Genomic DNA, 26,694 nt, shown 5'->3' on the forward strand with positions numbered 1-26,694 from the left:
TCTGATTGCCATTAACAGAATGGCATCAGAGCACCTGTGCTTTTTCTGATAGTCTCTTTTTGCACAAGAAACCCCTGCAGAGTGTCTACACGTGCCTTTTTGGGCAAGAGCTGTAGTGCAAAAAAAGAGTTATTCCTCATGGGGAGAGGAATAACTCTACTGGCAAAAGCCCTCTATCCTGTTGATTGACTGTATTTTTTTGCGTGTGCAAAAACATGCATAAGATGTGGACGCTCTGCTGTTTTTTTCATAAAAGCCTTGTAGTATAAACATAGCCTTGGGGATTCCAAGCTGAAAGCATGTGTAGCTAGCCCTTTAGGAATCTACAATCTGTTTGTATAGTCTCTTAGGGTGAGAATCTGGTTATGAATAGCAATCTATGTAGTATATGAAGTTTTGTTTGCATTTTTGTTTATTTGCTTGGTAATTTGCTTTGATCTTTGTGCTACCCCTTATAATCACTTAAAATCTTTAGTCGTAAGTAAACTTTTTTTGCTTCATCTAAACCAGTGTGTGGGAACCATAACTAAGGAGCAAAGACCTCTCCAGATTTAGGGTGTGTGTAAATGTTATGAGCTTCAGTTGTACAGTTTCCTGTGCAGTGCAAGATGGTATAATTTTGGGTTTATATTGCAGGGTGTGTGTGTGTGCGCCTGATGAGCTGGGAGTAGCTTTCCCATGCCTCTGCTGGCCAGAGAACCTGCTTGTAACTGCCATTGGGTGTGTCTCTTTCTATATGTATGCCAGTGAAAGTACAGGATGGAAGGCTTTGTAAGCTTGCAGGCAGCACCACAGGGAGAAATTGTCAGTCACCAGTTATATGGAAGTTTGGTAACCAGTTTTGGCGGTGGATTTGAAGTTGGGAAACATGCTGGAGATCCTTACTGGCGAGTAGTAAGACGACATTAGAACGTCTATAAATATAGATTATAATTTTCTAATACCAAAGTTATTGCACCCAAATTCAAGATCAGATATTTTAAGTATTTAGTGTTATGAATTTTCAGCCCAAACTGGATCTAGTTAGCTAAGAAATTTCCTCTTCAATAGATTGCATCAATTACACTCTAATAGATACAAAGAAAGTAGCAACTAAGAGTGGGAACTCTGAGTATACAGACGATAGCTTGGTGTGGCTCAAAAGCTTGTCTCTCCAAAACAGAATATGATCCAATAAAATATTTATTTCACCCTCTTTGTTTGTTTGACTTTTCAAACATGGTAGTTTTAGAATACAGGCAGTCCCCGGGTTACATGGATCCGACTTACATCGGATCCCTACTTACAAACGGGGTGAGGCAACCCCGCACTAGCTGCTTCCCCCCAGCAGACCAGGGAGACGCAAAGCTAGCGCTCCCTCTCCCCTCCCCAGCAGACCAGGGAGACACGGAGCGGCTTTTCTCAGCAGACACCTCAGCTTGAGAATAAAGGACTGAGGGAACTGAGGTGTGGGAGAATAAAACTGAGCTCTGGAGAAATGTTTGTCTAGAGTTTCCCCTACAATATGTACCAGTTCCGACTTACATACAAATTCAACTTAAGAACAAACCTACAGTCCCTATCTTGTACATATGCAGGCAGTCCCCAGGTTGTTAGCTAAAATATTTGGACACCATACCTTTCATTTTAGTTTAGACAAAGGCCTGTGGCTGGCAGCTACTAGACCAATACCACTGTTGCTGAGCCCTAACACTGCTTAAAGGGTACCTAACCATAATTAATTATTTGTTACTCTAGTAGAATGTAGCTAGGCTATAGCCTATAGCATGGATGACTTCAGCATCAAAACTTCACATTAAACATTTGTGGTGAGGTGTTCCAGAGTTAGATAAAGATCTATTTTTCAGATGTTTAGTCAAATTACGCCTTTGTTCTGTGAGGCTAGAACGGAGTGTGTTTGTGTGGGTGGGGGTGGGGGGGTCCAGCGGAGAAAAATATTTTCAGGCCTTGGAACAAATTCTGGAATTGTGTGTGAAAGTTTGAAAAACTGTAGCCGACCTGCTTTAGTGAAACATTTTTTTCTTCTTGAAACACAGTCACATGATCTAGCAATACATTTTTATAGATGGTAGTTAGTTGCTTACCACATAAACTGCAAGAGGAGATAACTTATGGCACAGAAAGAAGTTTACAAGATTTTAGCTTGAAAAAAAAAAATCACATTAAAGCAGGACATCTAGACCAGTTTTAGCCTTGTTTGTTACTTGATCATTACAATGATAATTTTATTTAAGAATAAATGGAAATGAAGATATTCATTTAGGATGACAGACTAACAACTAGGGAATCTGTCTGATTCTTACAGAAAGGTCTCATTGCTGCAATAGCGGTGGTGGTGCAATTTGTAATTTTGGTACACAGAAGGATAAGTGAGTTGCTGCGACAAGGTCAGTGAAGGATGATGGAATTGGAATGAAAGAAATGTATAAACAGTTATAAGAACAGATTTTTGTTATTTGTTATTACAAAAGTAAATGAAGGGTGTTGGATACCATTGCCCCCTTTTGGGAGGTTTACGGTGGGTGTGAAACATATCGTAAGGAATTCAGAAAGCACATAACCAGAACAGTGACAACTTAGCACAACCAACTGCATTTTTACAAATATGGGGAGATACATAAAAAAAGAGTAAATAATTTAAATGAAGTGTCAGGATGGTTTTGTAACAAACACAGTATCCTGGCACAGATTTCCCAACTTTGTACCTGCTTTGTCAGGTGCTCGTGAATACTAGCAGCAAGATGTGGATCATGCAAGTACTTATGAACATGCTTAGTTTGGCATACTTGAATGGTTCTATTTGTGCCCATGTATTAAGTTAAGCATGTTCACGTTTACAGACCTGGACCCTATAATGGAATGCTGTTGTGGTCAGTAGAAAATTACACAACTGGTAGCAAATCTTTATCTACAGAGGAGGTACACAGTATTAAATATACAAATGCAGTTCTTGCTTCTGCAGTTAATTAAGCATGGGACAAGAAATGGGTCCTAAAATTACTGAAAAAATGTCTTGTATGAATGCACCACACTTAGCACAAGAGGGCATTGATCCTCACTGAGGCTGTTATAATACAAAACTTAAGTCTACAAGCCAGACAACTCTGAAGCACTGTTTCTAATAGTGACAACTTGCCTCACCCATCTGGGCCATTTTACAGTCACTTTCAGAATAATATCATATTGTAAAAATCTATCAGCATTCCATACTAAGTGTAGAGCAACACAAAAAATCCAAGCTCATGATCTGCAAACTGCCCTCCATTAACAATGTGCATCAGAAACACCTACCTTTACTCTGCCTCCAACATTAGCAAATCAGTGTTTGTAGTTTCTCAGCCCAGAGATTTTAAACTGTTTGCAACTTCATTGTCAGTTATTAACATACACTTATTTTATATTATATTTACACATATACACTCTTCACCAAAGAAATATTTTATTTAAAAAAAAATCAAAGTTCATCGAGAATTAAAATTAACTTCAAAATTTAACACATTTGTGCTAAAATTGCACAGTAGCTAGAAACCGGAGAACTAGAAATACCTGATCTGAATTAGTGCAAGTCTGTTGATGCAGCCCTAACCATACAAGAAACGATCTAACACTATTGCAAAAAAAGGGGAAAAAACCCCTAAGACTTGATGACTAAGGCATCTGAAACCTCTATACATTCAGTAATTCAGCATTCAAACAAAAATGCCACTAACACGTATTGGGTGTATGTGCTGTGTAGATATTTTGCATCATCCTTTATTTAGTTTGCAAACTATTACTTGAAGTTCTTCAGCATCTGCTTATTATTTTGTAAATATTTTTTTCCATCCCTACATCAGCACTGATGGAGAACCGTGGGATAGCCAGGCATAGAGTAGGAAAAGGAACCAAAAGGTGTTCTCTATATGAAGCATTCATGTCTTCATTTGTGCCCTTATTTCTGGAGCAGCCTCAAAGCAGGGCTGGCAAAATATCCTCTGCGGACCAAATTCGGCACCGCCAAGCTGCCAGATCTGGTCTGCAGATGCACCCCCGCATGCTGCTGAGAGAAGCTGCTCCTGGATTCTGTTTGAAAAGCTGTCCGCCTTCAAGTGCTGCTCCTGTCCCCACCACAATCCCATTGGCCGGTTTCAGCCAACAGGAGCTGCCTGTTATCAACAGGCAGCTTGCAAAGCATCCTCACCTCAGGCTCATAGCAGTTCAAAAACCACATGGCCCCTGCAGCCAGTGCAGGGGCAGGACAGGCAGGCAGGCATCTTGAGAAGGCTGTTAGCTGGGAGTCAAGCAGGTAAGTCTCCCAGCCGGTTCCTTCTCTGGCACCCCAGCCCTTTGCCCCTGCTACAACCCAAACCCTCTGCCCCCATATGCCCTTCCATATCCTGCACTCCAGTCCCCTGCCCCAAGTCACAACCCCCTTCTGCCCTAGGTCAGAGCCCAAACCTCTGCACCCTAGTCCCCTAACCCAGGACACAACTGTCTCTTTCACCCAAACTCCCTCCCAGACCCCACGCCATCTCTTGCACCCCAGTCCCTTACTGCAGGCTCCATTCTGCACCCATCCTCCATCCCAGACTCTGTACCTCCTCCATTGATATGGAAGAGTACAGCCCTTGACCACTTTCCAAATTCTTGGAGTGGTCCTCCATCAAAAATTGTTGGCCACCCTTGCCACAGAGAAAGCTGCCAGGCTGAGTAGCCAATATAGGGAGGAAGACTACTTAAATTTACTAAACCTCTTTTCTTCTACCCACTCAAAACATTTTAAAATACAGCTTCAAGAGGTACATTTTCAAAACAGGTAATAATTTCTTGATTTACATTACCTATTAACCTCAATAAAAAACTAACTTGCACGGTAAAACAAACATTCATTATTACATTATAATGAATTCTTTCACATGATCTTGGAATGGTTTTTAAAATAGATTAAAAATATTCAGAACACACTATTTTGGAGCTTTGATTAGACACTTGTTCTAGTACATAATCCGTATTATAACAAAAATACAAATTGTGCTTCAGAAGCCCGTGCTACAAATTTGTGCCCCCACACCTTTTTTTTTTAGAATTATAACGCCCTACAGAAGTTTAATGAGGGGGCTCCATGTGTTTACACTGTATATTAGTCATGGTTTTGTTATCCCGTTCAGTGTTCCAAGAGCCCTCATATCTGGGATGCTACTGATAAATTATATTAAAAGGAACATTAATTAAGCAGTTGCAAGAGCAGTCCAGCTGCATAGTAAGATGGTATTTTGGTGTCCATGGCTACCACTCTGCCAATGGTGGCCAAAGGATATACACAAGAAACACCCATCACCATCCTTAATGGCAGTTGCACACAAATGTATAGTGCCATAATGGGAGGATATAGTATGGGATGGTTAAAACTGAGCAGATCCTAGAAGTGCTGAAATGAGAGCTAATATTGCTCTGTGAGCCTTGCTTATGGAGCAACACTGTTTCTCCTCCGTGATAATTGCACTCCACCCTGTTGTGCCAACATGTAAAAGCCTAAGTATTAGTCAATAGGAATGCAAGAAATGAGTTTTAAACTGTGCCTAATACAGTAAAACTCCAGTTGTCCGGCATCCAGTGGTCTGGCACTCCCGCTAGTCCGGCACCACCTGGAACCCGGAAGTGCTTCAGGCAGCCAGACAATTGGAGCTGCTCTGCCCGGGCTTCCCCGAGTCAGCCACTGGTCAGTTTCAGCAGAGGCTGAATTGGGGACGTCCGGGGCACAGCAGCTGGGGTGCTGCCGGGTTTGACCCGCGGCACCGCCCTCCCATCCCCCCACCCCACTCCAGTCCCCTCATAGCCCCCCCTTCTGATAGTCCAGCATTTCTGATAATCCGGCACCCCCTGGGTCCTAAAAGTGCCGGATTATTGGAAGTTTAGTGTAGTATATAGCTCATTAACACAGAAATGTGCTCATGCAGTGAAAGTTTAGAATAAAGCATACATTGACAAGTGTAACTGCTAATGGGGATGAGTAATGATAATTTTTTCTTACTGGAAAAAAAGCAAATTTAGCATTAGTAATTAACTAATTATGTTATTGCTAACAAATGGAAATTCACAAAAGATGGTATGCTGTTCAAAATGCCCGTAGCACCAAGATTCAGTTTTTTCTTTAGCATGTACCCATTGCCAGCAATGAAATGTATGTTGAGCACCAAGGTAATAAAAGAAGTTACATCTGTCATCGGTTCTTTCAGTTAGATTCAGCATTACTAGACTTTCCTTCTAAACTATCTTCATACTTATAATCCTCATATTCCAAAACATCCTCTTTGTCATGATCAGACTGAGAACTTGCCTTCTCTTCCTCCTCTTCACAGGACTGGTCAGACTGTGAGCTTGTTTTCTCGCCTTCCTCCCAAGACTGGTCAGAGCGTGAGCTTGCTTTCTCTTCTTCCTCCTCTTCCTTGCAGGACTGGTCAGAGCGTGAGCTTGCTTTCTCTTCTTTCTCCCCTTCCTCACAGGACTGGTCAGATTGAGGATTTGCTTTCTCCCCACTACAGGATTCTCTTTCTTGAACTTTATCTTCATTAAGACTAAAGGAAACAAAGATTTGCATATATTTATCTTTTGAGGAAGATTTAAAAAATATGTTGTAAAGAAATACAACTCCTGAATTATGGATGGAAAATCCTGTTTAATTGGTTAACTGGTTAAACATATTGGTTAACCGGTTAACCGATTAAAGGGAAAGGGGGTAATGGGGCTGGAGTGAATCCCCTCGCCTGCCACTGGGTTGGAGCAGTCCCCCCACCAAAGGCAGGGACTGCTCCGGATGCTGGAGCAGCCCCTGCCTATGGGGCACCCGGGTTTGCTGCAAACAGAGGCTGCTCCAGATGCCGGAGCTGCCCCTGCCTGCAAGGCATCCACACCAACAGTGGACAGGGGCTTTTCTGGACAAACGGAGCAGCCCCTGTCCACAGCATCCTCCCCGCCCCCGTAGGGCTAGAGAAGACCCCTGCCTGTGGCAGGCGGGGAGTTGATCTAGTCCCCACCGGTTAACCTTAACTGGTAAGCCTCACCCATTAAGGATGATTCACATCCCTACCTTGAATACTCTGACTCAGATCCTGCCAATCAGAGTATTAATCTCTATGGGGTGGGGATTTACTATGGGTAGGGCCCCCCCGTTTTTCACAAATGCAAGACAACATGGAATAAAAACAAAATCATTCTGCAGCAGCAGCTCCTGTAAGATGAGATTGTGCTCAGCTGCCTGCTCTGGTAGTTGTGACTTAGTGTATGGGGTTGAAGCACCACTCACACGAATTTGGCCTGGCTGCCCCTCATGGCAAAGAGGCAGGTGGGCCAAATCGGAGCAACACTGTGACCTTGTGCACCAGGTCATAAGCCTGGAGGGGCAGCTGGATTCAGCCCCACAGGACAAGAGCTTCCACTGTGGGGTGGGCTCACATTCTGCTGCCCCTTTCCTAGAGGCAGAACCCTGCCTCCCGAGCCTTCCAACCCTTCCTTCAATGCCCCCTTGGCATGGAAAAAAAGAAACATGAAATTGTTGAAAAATAAAACAAAAATGATAAAAAAATAAGCACGTTACACGTTCTAACAATGAGGAAGAAAAAGCCTCTTTCTACACTGCAGAGTAGTTGCAGTAGCCCCAGTAGCCTGTGTCCCCGTTCGGCAGGAAGCAGTGGTCAATGGATTTCAATAGTGGCGCTATAGGACACACCACAGACCTGGAACCCCTGCATAGCTCCCCAAATCCCAGTAACAGCTATGAAGAGTTGGCATTAAAAAGGCATATTATCCAAGCATTTAATGAAAATTTGAAAAGTTAACATTATTTTCATTAAAAAAACAAAAACAAAACAGCCTTCTACAAAAGCAGACCTCTCCTTAGCAACCAGCCAGGATTTCTGATAAAGAATCAGAAATAAAACAGGAAGACAAGGCAATGAAATTTTAAAAAAAAACATGTGCATTAAATTACATATCCCGTGTTAAAATATTTAAGAGGAAACGAGATTACAAATTTACCGGATGAGCACTTCATTTTCATTGTCTTTTGTGAATTAACATTTAATAGAAACACTGACACTATGAAAATGAGAATTTTTGTGCAGCCAAATAGTTACCTCCAAAATACAAACAATTTTGTCTTCTAAAACTAAAACAAAACTTGTTATAACTAAGTGTGTAACCGACCACAACAAACCACTGATAATTGTTACCTTTCTTTGTCTTCAGAGCAGCTTCCAAAGCCTTTAGTATTGGAGTGACCCAGAAATGTATCAGTTTGACTTTTCTTTGAAAGGAAGTCTTCACAAATCCCCAGTTCTCTCAGTAGACCAGAATAATGCTTTTCTGCCGCTATTCTGGCATTTTTCTATGGAAAAATAAATAGTTACAGCATTCTAAAAATTAATGTATTAAGGGCCAGATTCTAATCCATCATAATCCCATCAAATTCAGTGTGTTACTCTGTGAACACAAAATGGTAGAATTTCTTTTAGCTCACTATTGGAAAGTACACAGTTCTGTAATCCTGCAGGTATAGCCTGTGTAAGAGGGTTTGCCCAGTGGAAGGGTACAGGGGTTGGTGGGTCTTCCTTTCCAAACCCACATGTATAGATAGCCCAAAGCAATTACCATGATAGGCCCGAATGAAGAATAACAACTGCTGTTCCCTCTATGGGTTTGTGACTCTATTGAAGTGTGCTGTGCAGGGATCACACCCTTACTATGCCCACATACGCTGTTCTCCTAGTTACAGCTTAGAGCCCTGCTCCCTAGCAGGGAAAAATAGCGCAGAGTCCTTCTTCTCTTAGGGGTTTGCTGCCTGTCACTCTTTGCAGCAGAAGCATACAGCTTCTGCTTTATTTGGAGTTTTTCATACCATCGTAAATTGGTCAAAGATGTAAGATTTGCTCTTCAGTGCCAAGGATACCCACAGGATGTTCTGTACTTTAAGGTTCTAGGCTAATATTCTGAATAGGATTAAATGATCAGCACCATTATATTCTGAATTCCTTGGTTTTGGCAGTATACTCATAATCGATCGTTTATTTGCTGAATATCTGTATTACTGTTTTTAATAGTAGTAGTTTTCCCTTCAAACAAACCTTATGAAACATTCAATCAGTACTGTTTGCTAGCTCTTCCTGTGAAGTCTCCAGGATAATACACTATCTAATGATGGTTAGGTCTATTACATAAATTGTACAAAGCAAGGAAAGCTACCGAGCAGTACATCCGCCTCATTTAGCCCTGCATTAGTTCTGGGAGGGACCCTTAATCAACAACCCCCTTAATCAATTTAGACATAAAGTTGTTCCTGGGGATTTCCTATAAGTGTGATAGTTAAAAATCCAGGAAGTCAGTTCAGCCCAGACACACCTCCACATCAATCTCAATGTACTTGCCTCACAATCTTCAAACACACTCAAAGAGCCTTCACTCCACAGACACATACCTTCTCAACTCTAGCTCATGAGTAAACACTTTTTCCTTTTAAACAAAGTGTTATTAGTGAGAAGTTCTCCTCAGACGCAAACCTTTAAGAGCAAGGAAATGCCATTTTACAAGATACCTCTCACCTGTGACATTATTATCAATGACAGTGACAAACTCTGCACTGCCTCAGAGAACTTCCTACTGCCTTCAAGATAAGGAAATCACTATATACACAACATTAAAAATCAAAAAGCATAATTACAAGCTCAGTCACATTACAAATATTCAGCATTAAAGTCATATGTAGGTTAAGTGCAGGGCATGTTACATGTTTGTGGGGAAAATAATGAAGTCATAATAATAGTTTAAATTACACAGTACCTCTTTTTCACCTCACATGCAATCCAAAACAGAGGGGAGGGGGGAAATATGTTTGGAAGATGGTCCACACCTCTCTAAGCAAGCTGGCAGCAGAGAGTACTGGGCCACAATCTATGGTAATATAATTTTATTTTCATGGGGACAGGTGCTAGGCAGTTTTTTTTTTAAAAGAGTCGGGCAGGAATTGACATGCCTGACTACAAAAGTTTTCAGACATCCTCTAAAAATATTCAAAACTGACACAGGCATTGATTTAGGCAATATTCAGAGATAAGTTCAATTAAGGAGTGAGAGCAAGGTAGGAAGACAACCTGAGTGGCTCTTTCCAAAAGCAATGGCCTCTGGTTTACTCTTTCTTCCATTTCCTTCCGCTCCCGCAGATACTCTTGCTTTCTCTGCTTCTCATGTTTCCTATTAAAATATAGTATGACACAGAAATTGCATTGATTGCCTTTAATTATCTATAGAAGGGGTAGCAAAAAGACTAGGCTATGCTACAAGATGCAACATTCTAGAGTAACTGCAAATTACATTGCTTGTGATAGACCATTGTGCTGTTGTCTTTGAAGTCAATGTTCTGTATTTTACATTAGTTATGTGCCGAGTAAATTATCTCAAGTTCTTTTACCACAGCAACAGTGTACTTTTGACAATGGGAAAATGAAAGAACATTTAATGTTTTTTGATGCAATCGATTTGGAAAAAGAGATAGATGTCCTTACAAATGAGTTTAAGTACAACAACTTTAGGGATCTAACTTGTGCATGTTACACACAAGTTTTAGGATTTTCCGTGTAAATTTAATTTCCTTTAAGTGCTACATTCTCATCTTGATAGCAATTCCATATAATTGTTTTTCTAAGATAAGTTAGGAAACTGGAGGCTTTTGAAAAAAAGAGGAAGTTAAAATGTATACTATGAAAAACTGGTACTTTAAGGTACTTTCAAGTACCTTAAAGTACCAAATATTTGAACTAATGAAACTCCCACATCATTTTTTATATTAACATTTTAATTTATCTTTCAAAAACAGAAAATGTCAGTGTCTTCTATTTTTAGTTGCAGAGCAGACATCTTTAGAATTCACATAATTTTAAAAACATCCTGCATAGTTACAGACTTGCATAAACAACCGTAGTGCTGCTATCAACTTCCCCATGTAACAGTAATAAAAACACTTAGCATAGATGACTACAGATGTGCAATAAACTCAAAGCATATTGCAACCATTAATGAATATACATTCATTCACCTTGCAAGAAAAAAAAAGTTCACCATTTTACAGGAGAAACTAAAACCTAGAATTAAAAGTCAGATGCTGAAGTTCACGAAACACTTTGGACTAGAATCTACCTCTTCTGGGTCCTAGCCCTATCTTGTAACCATTAAGTTATAGTGCCTTTCATAAGGCCCCCTCTCCCCCAGCAGTATTTGGATTCACAATCCATTAGGAAAAAGTCTCTGCCTACTTTCCCATGCTAGCTACAAAGAAAACACAATTGCTCTTTCCCTCATGCCTGCGTCATGAGCCCACTTGCCTCCTGATAAATTATGGATACAGAGTCATGTAATATCTTTGCCTCACTTCCTACTCTCATTAGATTTGATTCCCAAATCAGAACAAAAAAGATATTTGCTTATCAACCAGGAAGCAGAAGACACTTAAATATATAAATAAACATGAAGTTAAATTTTAAAAAATAAGAGCAAAAACATGGGTTATTTTATTTGGCAATTTGAAAGTAGTATGAGTGGAGTTAGAGCTGGAACTATACTACAGGTAGAACCTCTCTAGTCTGGCACACTGCTTCAGCAACATCTAGGGGCCGGCATGAATTTAGTTAGCCTGATGTCCACTTCTTATAGGTGTGGCCAAGTTTACCACAGTCCTATAATGTTTCTTTACAGCCACCCATCCTGGTTCATTTTTCTGAGCAGTTCTTTAGCTCTAAATTACCCCTAAATATCTTCTAGGGCAGTGGTTCCCAACCTTTTTGATACCAGGGACTGACAAACCCATTCACAAACTTTTGGCAGACTGGTAACATTGTATTTGCATACTGAATATGCAAATAAAATGTTACTGGTCCACCAAAAGCCCCAGCCTCCATAGTCCCCCAGTGCCAGCCCTAACCCCTAGAGCTCCCCACCCCTCCACTACTCCCCAGCACCAGCCACTGACCAGTCCCCTGCACCCAACCCCCCAGTGCCAGCCTCCTGCCCTCTCAGCCCTGCAGTGATGAGCCTTTACCACCAGATCCCCAGTGCCAGCCTCCTGTTTCCAGAGCTCCACTACACCTAACCCCTCTAGAGCCTCCCCGCCGTGCCAGCTCCCAGTCCCCAATTTTAGCCCTGACCTCAGAGTCCCCCAGTGCCAGCTCTGTCCCCATAACCTCCCACTACTAGCTCCATCCCCAGAGCCTGCCAGTGTTAGCCCCCCGCCTCTTAGAGCCCCCCAGCACTAGCCCGCCCCTCTAGTGCCTGCCCTGCTCCGGGTATATCTACACTTGCACCCTCTTTCAAGAGAGGGTTGCAAATGCAGCTGAGCAAAATTGCAAATGAAGCGTGGATTTGAATCTCCCGTGTTTCATTTGCATAATTGCATCCGGGCGCTATTTTGAAAAAAGAAACGCTGTCTAGAGGCGGTTATTTCAAAAGAAAACCCTTCTTTCGGAATAACACGTAAACCTCGTTGTAGGAGGAATAAGGGTTATTTCAGAAGAAGGGTTTTCTTTCGAAATAACCGCATCTAGACAGCCTTTCTTTTTCCAAAAGAGCGCTATTTCGAAAGAGCGCAATAACGTGAATATGCAAATGAAGTGCGGGATATTTAAATCCTGGCTTCATTTGTAATTTCGAATATCTTCATTTGCATCACTCTTGAAAGAGGGTGCAAGTGTAGACATACCCTCTCTCAGCTAGTGCTGTGCTGCCTCCCAGCCACCAGCTGAGCGCTGCTGCCCAGGTTGTGGCTGCTCTAATGCTGCCATGCCAGGCTCCATGTGGCCCTTCCGCTGCACAATAAAGTGCTTTTCTGTGGCTGGGAGGAGACCCTGGCCCTGCCCTGCCAGGCCTGGTGACAGCCTAGTCCCTGACACATGCACGGCATCGGCAGTGTCTGCAGTACAATGGACGGGGCAGGCGCATGTTTCTGGTGCCTCAAGTGTTCCTCCACAGGCCATTAACAGTCGAGGCCTAGAATCACTCAGCCCGTGTGCATCTCAGGGTCATGGCACCCATCTGACAGCCGGGTAGAACTAGCCCCGACACGTGCTGGTTTGAGTCAGAGAGCCTGGATCCCCCCGCACAACTCCGAGCTGTGCTGCTGGCTGTAGTGCTCTAGGACATTGGGAAGCTGCCAGACATGTCGTGCAGGCTGGAACCAGCAGGGGAGACTCCACAGGGTAAGCTGGGCCCTGCCAGAGGAGGGGTGGAAATCAGACACCCAGCGCAGCTCCCTGGGGCCTCTAACATGATTCTCCTCAGTACTGACAAAGGCTGGGCTGCTCATGGCTGCAAAGGCTCCGCTCCCTCGTCCCGAACATGCTGCCCGCAACAGAAAGGCCACGTGACCCCACTAGCCAGGGCACGCAGCTGCCCCAGCAGGGACAACCTCACCACTGCCAGGCTCCAGCTGTGGCACACAAGGAAGTCTGTAGTGCCACTCACTGTGAGCAGATGGCAAGAGAATTTGTAGTGCATGCAGAGGTGTGCACCTTATAGGGAACGGACCTCATTAGCAGCTAGAGGCACAGCCTGGCAGAGTGCTGTGGCCCAGGGGGCAGGGGTTTGTGGCCCGCCATTGGTCCACAGACCGGTGTTTGGGAACCACTGTTCTAGGAGCCCAATAAGCAGTGGAAGTGTTGGTAATGCTGCTAGACAATACTGACCTCCCACGGTGTGGCAAATTATCTGGTTTGGCACCGGTCAGATCCAAAGGGTGCTGGACTAGAGAAGTTCAGCCTGTAGCTACATATAAATTTTGTAGTGACAACTTCTGTTTCCCTCTTTTGATTATATGCAGGTTTAAAAACAAGCCAGCCTTGTTATCTGTGATATAATTTAAGGAACAGCATATAAACCTGAATTCATCTTAATGGACCCTTGTTCTCAATTCCTGATTGATCAAAATATTGTACTCGCTCATACCCTTTTCTATCAAGAATGTTTGACAATTCTAATTTATGACAGATGAATAGTTATATTAATATAATACAACAGTTATATTATATTAATAGTTATATTATACTGTTACTGGATTTTGTTAAACATACAACTTGTATCTAGGGGTTCAGGATTTTAGGGATACAGCAGAATACCTGATTATTTTTAATTTGGATTTAGACATCTGAGCTAGGCTCTGATGTGGGTCATTGGCCTCAGCCCGGGTTGTTATAAGTTTTTGCAGTTTTTTTGCTCTTTGTTTCTGCTTTGCTCTGCTCCTTTTTTGCTCTTCTTCCAGCTTTCTCTTTTCCTCAAGTGATGTCCTGGGTGGAAAAATAAACTAAGGCTGAATTACTTTTAATCTAGAGAGAACATAAGGAAGGATCTATGGAAGGTAGTAGGGAGGAAACCAGGGTCAGACAAGACAATGGAATATTTATATTTCATTTGAGAAGTGGGGGCTTCAGGTATACACTGGGAACCAACTGGCACAGTCCTTTTGCTCAAATGTCTATGGGAGAAAAAGAAAGTACATGACAGCAGCTAGAAAAAAATCATCAAAGGATGAAAATAACCACAGTAGCAATAAAAACAAAAAAGGAATTAAATATTTGGTGGCATAAACTCAGTCTCTTTTCTCAAGGATTCATAAAGTAACTTGTACTTTATGTAACGTACCACTGAACTATTCACCTTAAAGCTTGTATTCGTCTTTTGGTAGATTCTGTGATTCTTGGAGATTTAGAATCGTCGTGTCCCAAGGGAGATGAATTTTCACTTGAATACCTCATTTGAGGTTTGCATCTTGGAGAGGCATAAGGCCAGCGTGTTTCTTTTAATTTTTCTTCATCTGCTTGAATATCCTGCAGAATCTTCCCTTTGTTGGACGGAATACATGGAGTACGAAGATTGAAGGGTTCACAGACTGTGATGTGCTTTACACGTTTCTGCTTCAGGAGGCGATCCTGGAATTTTTGATGTAATGTTACAAAGTCTGGAACCCTAGATTTGATCTTTGGTTTATGCTCCACTTCTTTCTGTTCATTGCACTTTTGTTTCCTCTTCTTATTGAAAGTTTTACTAGCCAGTCTACTGTTGGGAAGAGTGGAATTGCGTAGCAACTCTTCAGCTCTCATTTGGATCCTAATTTCTCTATAAAGCTGTTCTTCTTTTAATTTATCATTAATGGCTGCACTGTAAACCGATTTAGGGACAGGTTTTGCTTGGAATAATTTTGTTTTCTTTTCAGGCAATGAAAGGTCTTTTAATTGCATTTTCCTAATTTCTTTTCTTTGCTCCTCCCTCTTAATAAACTGAAATGGTTTCTGGGAGGCCAAAAGAATATCTCTGCTTCTCTCTTTCACAGACTTCCTGCGTTCTTCATTTCTTTCCATTATTTCATGATAGAGCGGAAGGAAGACAGAAGCAGGCACAGGGTTAGCTCGGAATTTTTTTTGACACTCTGTTTCTTCCTCTAGTTGCTTCTTCAATAAATTATTTTCCATTTCTATCTGTGACTTTGATTTGACATTCTGTTGTTTTTTCTTAGCTTCTCTAATAGTCATCTGGAAAGGCTTGGGCACCGTGACCTTTGGTGACCACTCTTTCTGCTTCTTTCCCATCATTCTGAATGTTGGTGAATTTGGTAAGCTATATTTAGTGCAATAGACATAATCCTCCACAGAAAATCCATCCCACATTTTTTTTATTTGCTCCTTAGCAAATGTCAGTGATCCAGTTTCACTACCATTTGCTTCTTCCAACTCTAATTCTATAGCAGACCCATCAGATAAACTTGAATAGGGCAGATCATTTAAGTCAGACTCGGAAAAAGATTTATGCAAATTCAGAGGCTGAAATGAGCTCTTATCCCATGTTGATCTAAAAAAGGAAAAAATAATTTTAGGTGTAACAGGTTTAATCTTGAGCCAAAAGTCAACAATAAAACATTCCACTCTTTTTCCCAGCTGTAAATCTAAAGGCACTTTGCCAAGGATGGTAAGCAGCATTACTCTACTTTTTGCAAGAGCGCGGAGACTGAGCAGCATAGAAACTCGTATTTACTATGTGTGTTTATGTTCTAGCCAAACAGGGTTGTGACCTAATTGAGGTATTAAGATACTACTGCAGTAAGTATATTTTTACAAAGTTAGTTTTAAGATTAACAATAATAACCAGATGCATCATCTCTAGCTGGGATTGGTAGTTCAAATATATTGAAAATAAGTAAGAGGTATCTTGCAAATTGGCATTTCTTTGCTCTTAAGGGTTTGTCTCAGGAGGATTTCCTAGGGAGCCATTTTGGGTGCATAAGGAGAGCAGCAGCCGTGCGCTCCGGGACGTGGCTAGCTTTTCATCCCGTTCCCCAGCCGCTAAGGGAGTGAGGGGAAAGTGCTTACATTCTGTGCATTCCTCTCACACCTGGCTAATGAAGCTCACAGAATACATGAAATGCAAGCACTTTCCCCTCACTTCCTTAACGTCCCGGTGGACAGCTGCTGCTCTTGCTATGTGCCCAAAATGGTGCCTTGAGGATTTCTCACTTAACACTTTGTTTAAAAGGAAAATGTATTTACTCATGGACTGAACTGTTTGTAGAATGAAGGCCAAGTTGATTCTTTTCCTTCTTTCTCCATAGACTGGAATTGAAAGGGTGTGTGTCTATAACTGAAAATAGCTTAGAACTAGGCTCATTAAAATAGTTAGTAGTGATATACAATAATCAGAAGATGATTTTATTACAAGATTTAGAAGCCCAAATAAGCGGCACCCATTTTAGTCAGTTTTTTACTAGGGCACAAGACATGATTCTAGGAAAGAGTGTTTTAGTCAAGCACTAGAAATCTATATTGAACTGGAAAGTAGCAAGTTTATTTTCATATTGGGTCACAGACAAGAATACCTTGTTCTAAAAGGTATAGAAGAAATGCTGTAAATAGCATTGATAGCAAAGAACATTGCTGTAAAATAGGGATGTAAATATCAGTTAAAATAGTTAACTGGCTAAACAATTAAAATTATACTGTTTAACCATTCACAGGATAGTGCAGAACAGTTGGGGCTGTGGTCCTGCCGGGTCTGTGGGTCAGGAGTCCCACCTGCCAGGTGTGGTGGGGGCTACTTCAGGCCAGCCTGTCTACCATGGATGGGTCTGAGACCATTCTGGCACAGCTGTAGCCCTGCCCACCCACCTGTTGAGTGGCCAGGGCCTGCCCTCTATGGCCGTGGCTCCACCTGCCAGCCTGACCATGGAAATGACCAGAGTCATGCCTGCCCACTGCATGGCTGGGACTCCACATTCCCAACACAGATGTGGATCTGCCTGCTACCCCAACTCACCTGGGGATGCTATGGCCAGGTACAGTGGGTCATCCACTGGGGTTTGGACAAGGTCTAGTTAACTGGTTATCAGATAAGCATTCCAGTTATCCTACTGCTCACCAAGTAACCGGTTAATTTTTTACATCTCTACTGTAAAACAGAAATCCCCAAACTGTGAGGCATGGCTCCCTAAGGTGGGGGGTGGGAGGTGGAAGAATATCCAAGGGCAAAGGTGCGGGGGCACAGTGGCCACAGGTTGGAGGGAGGGAAGGAATGCCAAGCCCTGCCCTACCCCACCACCACTTTCAGCCTCAGTTCCTGGTCCATGTCTGTCCCCATCCTCAGCCTTGGCATGGCTCTGCATCTGGCTGCTGGCCCCAATGCAGCCTGGCTATAGCTCTGTTCCTGGACTAGGTCCACCCCACGCCTCGGCTCCCTTACTCAATCCGTGGTTCCTCCCTCATCCACTTGGCCTTAGCTTGTGTGAGAGGGTGTGGACAGAGATAAGGGGAGAGGTGTTACCTTGTAAAGATTGATTACCACGGCAGTTAGGGTTGCCAGATGGTTTCAACAAAAATACTGGACACACTTGACATTACATCACAATCTACATTACATATTATTTAGAAAATACCGGACATTTATATTTTCTCAGTTTGTTTCCCCAAACAGAAAGCTCAAATACTGGACTATCCAGTTCAAAACCGGATACCAGGCAACCCTACCACTGCTGTAAAACAAGTCCTTCAGCCAGAATCTGCATGTGGTTTAAATATCCAAAATGAATATAACCCACAGCTGTGCTGGTAACTAGAGAAGGAAAATCACTGGAAAGGGTTTCCCAAGAAACAGAAATGGAAGAGAAACATGATGGCTAGACAGAGGAACGGGAGTCAGTATTCACTGTGTGCCAATGGACAACTCACTTTAACGTCAGTTACTCATCTAAAGAATAGCGGTGTTTCTCAAAGTGGGTTTGCTGGCTCCAGTTTGCCATTTCCAGCCAAAGGGAGCCACGAGGCTCCATGGCTATGGACCCTTTAGATAAACAAAGCAGCATGGGCCCACGGCCTACTTTGAGGATTGCTGGAATAGGGATAATGTCTGCCCCTCCACAGGAAGTTGTGAGGGTTACTTAATACTTGCAAAGTATTTTAATATTTTTGGATGAATGATGATCTGCAATTCTTATTGTGTAGCTCTGAGGGGAAATCACTGATGCTTCTGAAAATGAAGGTAAGTTCAATAGATGCTAAGGGTATTCAGCACCTTTGAAATTAGGTTATTATATTTTCTATGCCTCAGAGACCACATGTGTGGAATGAGCACAGTAATATTTCTGTGCTTCAAAAGAGTGCTGTGTTCATTAATATTTGCAAAATGCTTTGAGATCATCTAGATGTATCTTACTTCATCAGATGCTTGCCATTACAGGGGCACTGGTGCACCTGGGTCCCTCATGTTCTTTGTCCGTGGCTCACAATATTTTAGTTTAATTTTGGTTACTGATGTTGGTGTGAAGGTGTCTGGGTGATATTAGTAGCCTGGGATGTACAGGAGATCAGAGTAAATGATCTGGTAGTCCCTTCTGGCCAGGAACTCTAGGACTCAGAAGAAAAGCACTACAGAAGCACAGATAATTATTAAACTTACCTATAACACAAACTGGGAGAAGCATCCTTATTGCCCAAGGAGTACACTCCTTTCAAATGCAGCTTATTCTGATACATTCTTTCCAGTTTGGCCATTGTTTCCAGATGGGCATTCTTCAGCTCTTGCAGCTTCAAGTAATATTCCTGGTTTGAGTGGCACATTTTGGGAAAGTCTATCAAGTCTTTGCAATCCCCACTTAAGGTGGGGCTTTGTTGTCTCTCGGTATTACAGTCCAAGTCAAAATCATCCTATTTAAAAAAGAGAATTGAATTATTTTCCTTGTAATGATAAGAAAAGAATTAGTGACCAGCTAACACTTTGCTTAGGCAACAGGAGCTGCATAACTCAACAGACATACTTTCCTTGCCCCAAGGCTGCTGTACTAATTGCAGTATAATAAAGTATGCTTTCCAGCACAAATTCCAGACCCAGCAAAGTCAATAGCAGTTAGTTAGATGCTATACTCTTATGTGTATTTATTTCAGAAAAGTCAAAATTACACTTAATTTCCTCACAGGTTGGCTACTATTGTATAAACACAATAGGTGCTTTTTTTTCTTCTAAAAATAATTCCTCTGCTATAAAAATAAATGCAAAGACTAAACTTTCTATTACCATAAATATTTTGAAAATAAGTAGCCATCAAACACCTGACATGGTAAGGTTTAAATCCCCATTTTGACAACATATTAAAGAGATCAAATTTTGGAACGTTGGTGCTTACATTAGGCTATCAGTTTACATGTTCTTTTACCAGCAACTCCTTATGTCCCGATAAACACAATATGTGTAACACTTTAAAGGTTATAGGAAGTTGGAGAAATATGTACAGTAAAAACAGGTTAGTGCATATATTTAAAAATGTTTCCTGCAATTATTTTTAATGATCCATTTTATAGTTATAGGACACATTTGTTTCTTCATTTATGGAATGGGGATAATATTTACTCTGCCTTTTAAATCACTTTCGAGTTTTATCCACTAGTCCTGAGTTTTGGTAGGGGTTTATTTGTTTGTTTTGAAGCATTTTTTGTTTTTATAGAATCTTAAGTTCTAACTGAAAATTCTTGTTTAACTATATTTGTAGTTAAGCTTTCATCCAAAAATCCTATGTCAAGTTTCATACAGTACAGCAGACCTGACATGAAACTAATTAAACAGGCACAAGGAAGAGAAGCTTTAAAGAGTCCAGATAGAGACTGCCCATAAAAGACCAAACATAAACACTGCTTAATATTATACTACTTGCTGGTATCTGTTTCTTTTGACATGTGTACAAATAATGGTGATTTCAGCTTTGGATCCATGGAAAGATGGTATATTATTTTCCATTGAGTTGCACATCAACTCCTAAATCCTCTCTTCAGACTCTTCTATGTAAAAAAGCTCATTAAGAGATTTGTGTGGGCACAAGTGATGCAGTACTGCCATCTGCCAACTGGTATTCTAAAATAGCAGATACCACACTGTGTGCTTACTACCCTATCAATAACAGATTTTTAAAAACACGTGCATTTATTCGAAAGTTAAAGAACAAGTTAATCAGCCACTATGGCAATGCATTCAACTTGGCTATTAGCATTAACTCTCCATGAACCTATCCTTTTGCAATGGAATTCTGGGTGAGTTCTGGCATTTGGCTTGCCTGATTTTAATCAGTAATGAATGAACCATTGTACAACGTTGCTATTTCAACAGAGCATCTTTTGGAGTTTCTGGTACAAGGCTGCCACTTGATGGGCCTACCACTGAGGTGTTTTGTTTGTCCAAGGCAGCTGGGCACAGTAGTCAAGATTTGCTAAGCTGCCTGCTATGGAAACAGCTGAGGCACTGGTGGTGGTGGTGGGGGTGGGAAAGCGGTGGAGTGGCACAGAATGTTTGTCCAAGGTTTCCTGCTGAACTAGGTCTATTTTTATTTATTTATTTTCACTTCTCCCCTCTCCACAGGTCACATGGTTGCCTTATTTTGAGATTCAATGAATGTGTGCTGTTAGGAAAAGATCACAGGCACAATACACTGTTTGATCAGAAGACTTAGCTATAAGGATTTCTTAAGAAAAAACAGCCAAATGCAAATTGTAAGATTTAATAATTTACATCAATAAGATAAAGGACAAATGTGTTTTACTGAATGAACAGAGAAATTACTATTGGCTTGGAGACAGCTTAGCTGCGCTCTTTAATGTGTCCCTTGAATCAACTACAACAGCTTGTCCTACTTCCCAACAACTTGCCTAGAAATCTCTGTCTGAATTCTGTTTCTGACCACTCCAATACTACACATTCAGACTCCCCCATTGTTTTATCACTCATGGATTATCTGATCTTCAGAAAACTTGTCTGAGTTCTCTACTTCTCTTTGCCCTCTCCTTTCTTCCTTCCCTACGCTCTCATCTCTCAGGGTGCATCAACACTGCACCCGTAGCTTGAAATAAGCTACGCAATTTGAGCAACCCAAATTACATAGCTTATTTCAAGTTAATTTAGAAAAGAGCACTATTCTGAAACATTCCTTACTCCTCATGGAAAAAGATATACAGGGACGTTGGAATAGCAAGCCTGTTATATTTTGAAATAATGGGCTTGAACAAATGATGTGGAATAGCTATTTCAAATCCTGAAACAGTGCCGCAGTGTAGTATGTACTCTTAGTGACATAAGTCACAGCTGTCACCTTTGTCATCTCCTCTACTCTGGATTCTTTTAATCTTCTTTACCACACTGTTCGTCTCTTTTATTCTCAAACCTGGCAGTCTGTTGGCATTTACTATTTCCACACTTGCTCCTGTCATGCCTCGTGCCACTCAGAAAAAATCTGAGCTGGACTACACCAACATCCTCCACTAAGTTGATCAAAAGCTTTACTTCTCTATGGTCAACTCTTGTACTGTCAAACCAAGACAATTCCATTGTATATTCTGTCCTTGAATTTACTTCCCGCTTTCCCTCCTCTGCACTCTTCTCTATCAAGGAACTTGCAATCTCTGTCTTGAAATCTATCCAGAACATTTCAGATGAAGTCACCCAGTTCATCAGTCACAGAACCATAGAAATGTAGGGCTGGAAGGGACCCCCAGAGGCCACCTAGTCCAGTCTTCTGGGCTGAGTCAGGAACTAGTCAACCTAGATCTTCTCTCACAAGTGTTTGTCCAACCTATTCTTAAAAATCTCAAATGACAAGGGCTCTACAAACTTCCTTGGAAACCTATTTCAATCCCTAATTATTCTTGTACTTAGAAAGTTTTCCTAAATCTAATCTAAATCTTCCTTGCAGCAGAGAAAGCCCCTTCATTCTTGTTCCTCTTACAGTGGACATGGAAAACAATTCATCATAGTCCTCTTTATAATAGCCCTTTGAAGCTATTTGAAGATTTATCAGGTGGCCCCTCAGTCTTCTTTCCTAGTGCTTTTTAATCTTTTCTCCCTGGTCAGTTTTTCTAAACATTTTATCATCTCTATGGCTCTTCCCCGGAATCGCTCCAGTTTATCCATATCTTTCCAAAAGGTGGCACCCAGAAAAGGACACAGTACTACAGATGAGGCCTCACACTTGCTAAGTAGAGCAATGATTTCCTGGATTTCACATATGATCTTTCTGTTACTACAACCCAAAATGGTAATAGCCTACTTTGCAACCGCATCATATTATTGACTTATATTGAATTTGTGATCTATTGTAACTCCAGATCCTTTTCAACACTTCTGATGCCTAGCTAGTTACTCCCCATGATATATTTGTGCATTTGACTTTTCCTTCCTAAGTGAAGTACTTTGCATATGCAGTTCATATTTAGCATATTGAATTCACTTTAGCATATTGATTTCACACCAAGCCTCTAATTAAGGTTATTTCGAGTTCTAATCCTATCCTCTAAAGTGCTTGCAAGCCATCCTAGTTTGGTGTGTGTGTCAGATTTTATAAACATACTCTCCACTCTAGTATGCAAGTCATTAGTGAAAATATTGAATAATACGTGGTATAGGATTTGCAATAGCTGCACTTGCATTTGATTGATAAAACTTTTATCATTGGCTGCACCCATGAATGACAAAGTTTTGCCACAGCAAGTGGAAGTGTGAATGCTGCTTTGTTGGCAGGAGTGCTCTGCTGCCGACAAAGCGAAACCCCCTTGTTGGGGGCGTTGGCACTTTTGTTCACAAAATACTAACAATCAGCATTCACACACACTGAATTTTGGCAACTTTTAAAAGCTGCCTAGTGGAGACATACCCTAGATACACTGTTCGAGTTTGTCAGGGAACCACTGAGAACTATTCTTTGAGTATGGTCTTTCAACCAGTGATACTATCACCCTAATAGTAATTTTACCATATTGAGCAGTATCAAAAGCCTTATTAAAATCAGCATGTATCACATCTACAGCATTCCCTATCCCAGTAACCCCGTCAAAGGAGGAAAATAGGTTGATTTAGTATTATTTGGCATGATTGACTTGGCAAATTATGTTTATTCATGCTATTATTTATTACTCTATGTCAGCTAGATGCTTACACACTGATTGTTTAATAATTTGTTCCAGTATCTTTCTAGGTATTGAAGTTAGGCTGACTGGTCTATAATTCCTCTTTGTTCCCCTTTTTAAAGATATGGGGTATATTTGCCTGTTAGTCATCTGGGACTCTCCTGTCCTTCATGAGTTAAGATAATCACTAATGTTTTCAAGTCTGCTTCTGCTAGTTCCTTAAGTACCCTAAGATGAATTTCATCAGGCCCTGCTATCTAAATATTCCTTAACCCTGTTTTTACTTGTGTTCCTTTCCCCTTATTATATTAATAAACTGTTTGATTTACTAATAAATTAAGCTTTATACAGGCAGTCCCCGGGTTATGTACAAGATAGGGACTGTAGGTTTGTTCTTAAGTTGAATTTGTATGTAAATCGGAACTGGCGTCCAGATTCAGCCACTGGTTGAAACTGACCAGCGGCTGACTACAGGAAGCCCAAGGCAGAGCTGCTCTGCCCCGGGCTTCCTGGAATCAGCCGCTGATCAGTTTCAACAGTGGCTGAATCTGGATGCCTGGGACAGAGCAGCTGGGGCGCTGCCGGATTGGTCCCCGCAGCACCACACCTTGGCGTTGCGGGGACCAACCCGGCAGCGCCCCAGCTGCTCTACCCCAGGCATCGGCGAGAAAAGCCTGGTCTGCTGGGGAGGGGGGGGGGGGGGGGCGCACTAGCTGCGCTCCCCACCCACAGCAGACCAGGGAGAGACGGAGCAGTTTTTCTCACTGCAGAGGACGCGGGCGGCGGTCCTGCCGCCCACATCCTCCGTGGCGAGAAAAGCCCTGTTCGTATGTAGGGATCCACGTAACTCAGGGACTGCGTATAGTGATGATGGAAGCAACATAGGCCTTAAACAGGGCAGTCTTCTTCAAATCATCCATTACTAGTTTTCCTTCCCCCCCCCCCAAGTATCAAACCTACATTTTCCATTGTCTTTCTCTTGCTCCTAACACATTTGTAGAACCTCTTTTATGTTCCTTGCTAGGTATATCTCATTTTGTGCTTTAGCCTTTCTGATTTCATAGCCACTCATTTACTGTTCTTTTGTACTCACCCTTAGTAATTTCTCTCCATTTTTGTAGGATTACTTTTTACTTCATCTTCAAACCCCTTCTGTTAGTGCCTAGTGCATCACATTCAAGCTCTTTGTTCTCATTCTCATCACGCTACATAATCTTACTCTCATCTACATGTCTTTTCCCATTTACTCCTATTTCTACCTTTCAGTATGCTAAACTCAGCACCACCTCTTGCTTTAAAGCTGTCCCCTTCATTCTTACCTTCACACCTTTCAACATCTCTTCCCTGAACTTGAAACTACACTCCGCTTTCTACCCCTCTTTAAAACACATTTTTACAGGAATCATTCCTATATTCTCATCAATAATCTCCTTTATCTCTTACAGCTCTTGTAGCATCTTGTTTTAAAAAGGCAGACTTGGAACACGGGTGTCCTTATATATCAGAAAATACTTCACCACATGCCAAAGTATTTCCTTAAGAGACAAAACTTATATTACTTTTAGTTTTAAAATCTCACTTGAAGACAGAATTAAAAATACATCATTAATCCAGAGACTAATCTTCAGAAGATCATCTTACCCTATTTAAAATGTAAACCCAGTGTGTTTTGTTCCTTAGCATTATTGCAGTTGCCACAAGGAATATCATAGCAACATATTGGGGGTGAGGGAGGATCAGACTGGTAGCAGTCTTCTGGAATTTTCACCTTCCTCCACAGTGTGGGATGCAAGTTGCCTGCTAGGATCATCTTTGTGCAGCTTTCAATCAATTTCCTGCCATTCCAAGGGCCTCAGGCATTGGTGGACATTGGTTCCTCCTGTTCTCTGCCTGTGGCGCACAGTGGTCAGTCTCCTGGAAGCTGAAATACCTTAGACTAATTTTGGTAGTGGCATTTAGCATGCAGGGCGGTGCTGGTGCCCTGTGTTTACAGGAGGTCAGTCAGATCTGGTGACCCTTTCTGGCTGGAAAAGCAGCCATCTGTCTACTAAATCCTAGTTCTCCTAGCAGGTTGGGACAGTCACTGGACTTGATGGAACTCCATAAAGCACAGCATCAAAGCCATGAAAAGGTTAGCAGGAGCTAGGCAGCCTAGGAGAATGCCACCGGTTCCACGTTTTCTAATGCATTGCCTCCCTTATACAACAGAGACATTACTTGACATAATAGCGATCAGATGCTCACAGACTTTCACCCCCATGGGCAGCAGATATAAGAGGCAGGGAAAGGCATTGCCTTCTCAAACGGCCACGCATGGTCCCACCCACACTCCGCCCCCTGCTTCAGCATGGCTGCCAGGCTTCAGCTGTGCCGAAGTGGGGATTAGCGGTACCTATCACCCTTACTGGGTAATGCTGACCGGTCCCCGTTAACCGGTGGGGGCTGGAGCGGCTCCCTACGGCTAAGCCCCAGCGATGTGCGGGGCGCAGGAGCCCCCCCCTCGCCCTGCGAGAGCGCCCCACGGCCGGAGCCGCCAGCCCCCGGCTCAGGCGGGGGGGGAGGCTCCCGCGCAAGGGGAGCGGGATGTCGCTGCCCTCACCCGGGGGGCGAGCGGCGCAGGAGACACGGCCCGGGCTCCCCGCCCCGCCCCCGCGGTACCTGCTGCTCCACGGCGGCCGCTGGGCGCCTCTCCCGCTCGTACAGAGCCACCGGCGCCCTGGTGCGCGGGTTCACGGGCGTCCTGAGGCAGGAGGCGGTGAGGAGCGCAGCGCGGTGCGCCGCGTCCATACTCCGCGGGCAGCGGCTGGCTCGGCCGCCGCCTCTGGCTCCCAGCTACAGCGGTTACCGGGGACGCTACGGCACGTCTACTAGGACAAACCTATGCGGACTGCGAGTCAAGCCCCAAGCTGAGACTCCGCCCTCCTAGAGCCCTTCCGGACCGCGGCGCGACGGGAAGTTCGGGGACCCCGGAGTGCGGAGATTCCTGCCCCGCTGTTGGGGAGGAGGGGGCTGTCAGTCCTCCCTTCTGAGAGTTGCTGCGCCTTTCTGCTCAGGCTGTTCCCAGGAAGGCTGGATGCACACCCCGCGCCAAGTTAGCTTCCTCGATCAGTTCAGCGTAAGGGTAATTCAGTGCTAGATGGGCTGGAACCACAGCCGATGGGCAGATGTATCTTTGTCAGAGTGCTTCGAGTCTCCACTCGATATGCTTGCAATGGTTTTGTGCCACTTCTGCTGCTCAAGCTATGATTAGTGACAGAAGGTG

General features: G+C 42.6%; 1 protein-coding gene across 2 annotated transcripts; it reads right to left on the reverse strand.

Annotated features, from left to right (window-relative positions):
- Positions 1 to 5,821: 5,821 nt before the first annotated feature.
- On the reverse strand, positions 5,822 to 26,256 carry FAM161A (FAM161 centrosomal protein A). 2 transcript variants are annotated; one of them, XM_006122166.4, is made up of 7 exons: positions 26,091 to 26,256; positions 18,949 to 19,196; positions 14,668 to 15,855; positions 14,130 to 14,297; positions 10,122 to 10,221; positions 8,208 to 8,362; positions 5,822 to 6,554 (listed from the first exon to the last, which is right to left on the reverse strand). In XM_006122166.4, the coding sequence occupies exons 1-7, from the start codon at positions 26,217 to 26,219 to the stop codon at positions 6,212 to 6,214; spliced, it is 2,331 nt and encodes a 776-aa protein (XP_006122228.1). In that variant the 5' UTR covers positions 26,220 to 26,256; the 3' UTR covers positions 5,822 to 6,211. The 2 variants fall into 2 exon arrangements, with proteins under 2 accessions (XP_006122228.1, XP_006122229.1); XM_006122167.4 differs by lacking the exon at positions 14,130 to 14,297 and having other exon boundaries at positions 5,823 to 6,554; positions 26,091 to 26,255.
- Positions 26,257 to 26,694: the final 438 nt, after the last annotated feature.

This window comes from Pelodiscus sinensis, chromosome 3 (genome assembly GCF_049634645.1).
Source record: "Pelodiscus sinensis isolate JC-2024 chromosome 3, ASM4963464v1, whole genome shotgun sequence".
Lineage (NCBI taxonomy): Eukaryota > Metazoa > Chordata > Testudines > Trionychidae > Pelodiscus > Pelodiscus sinensis.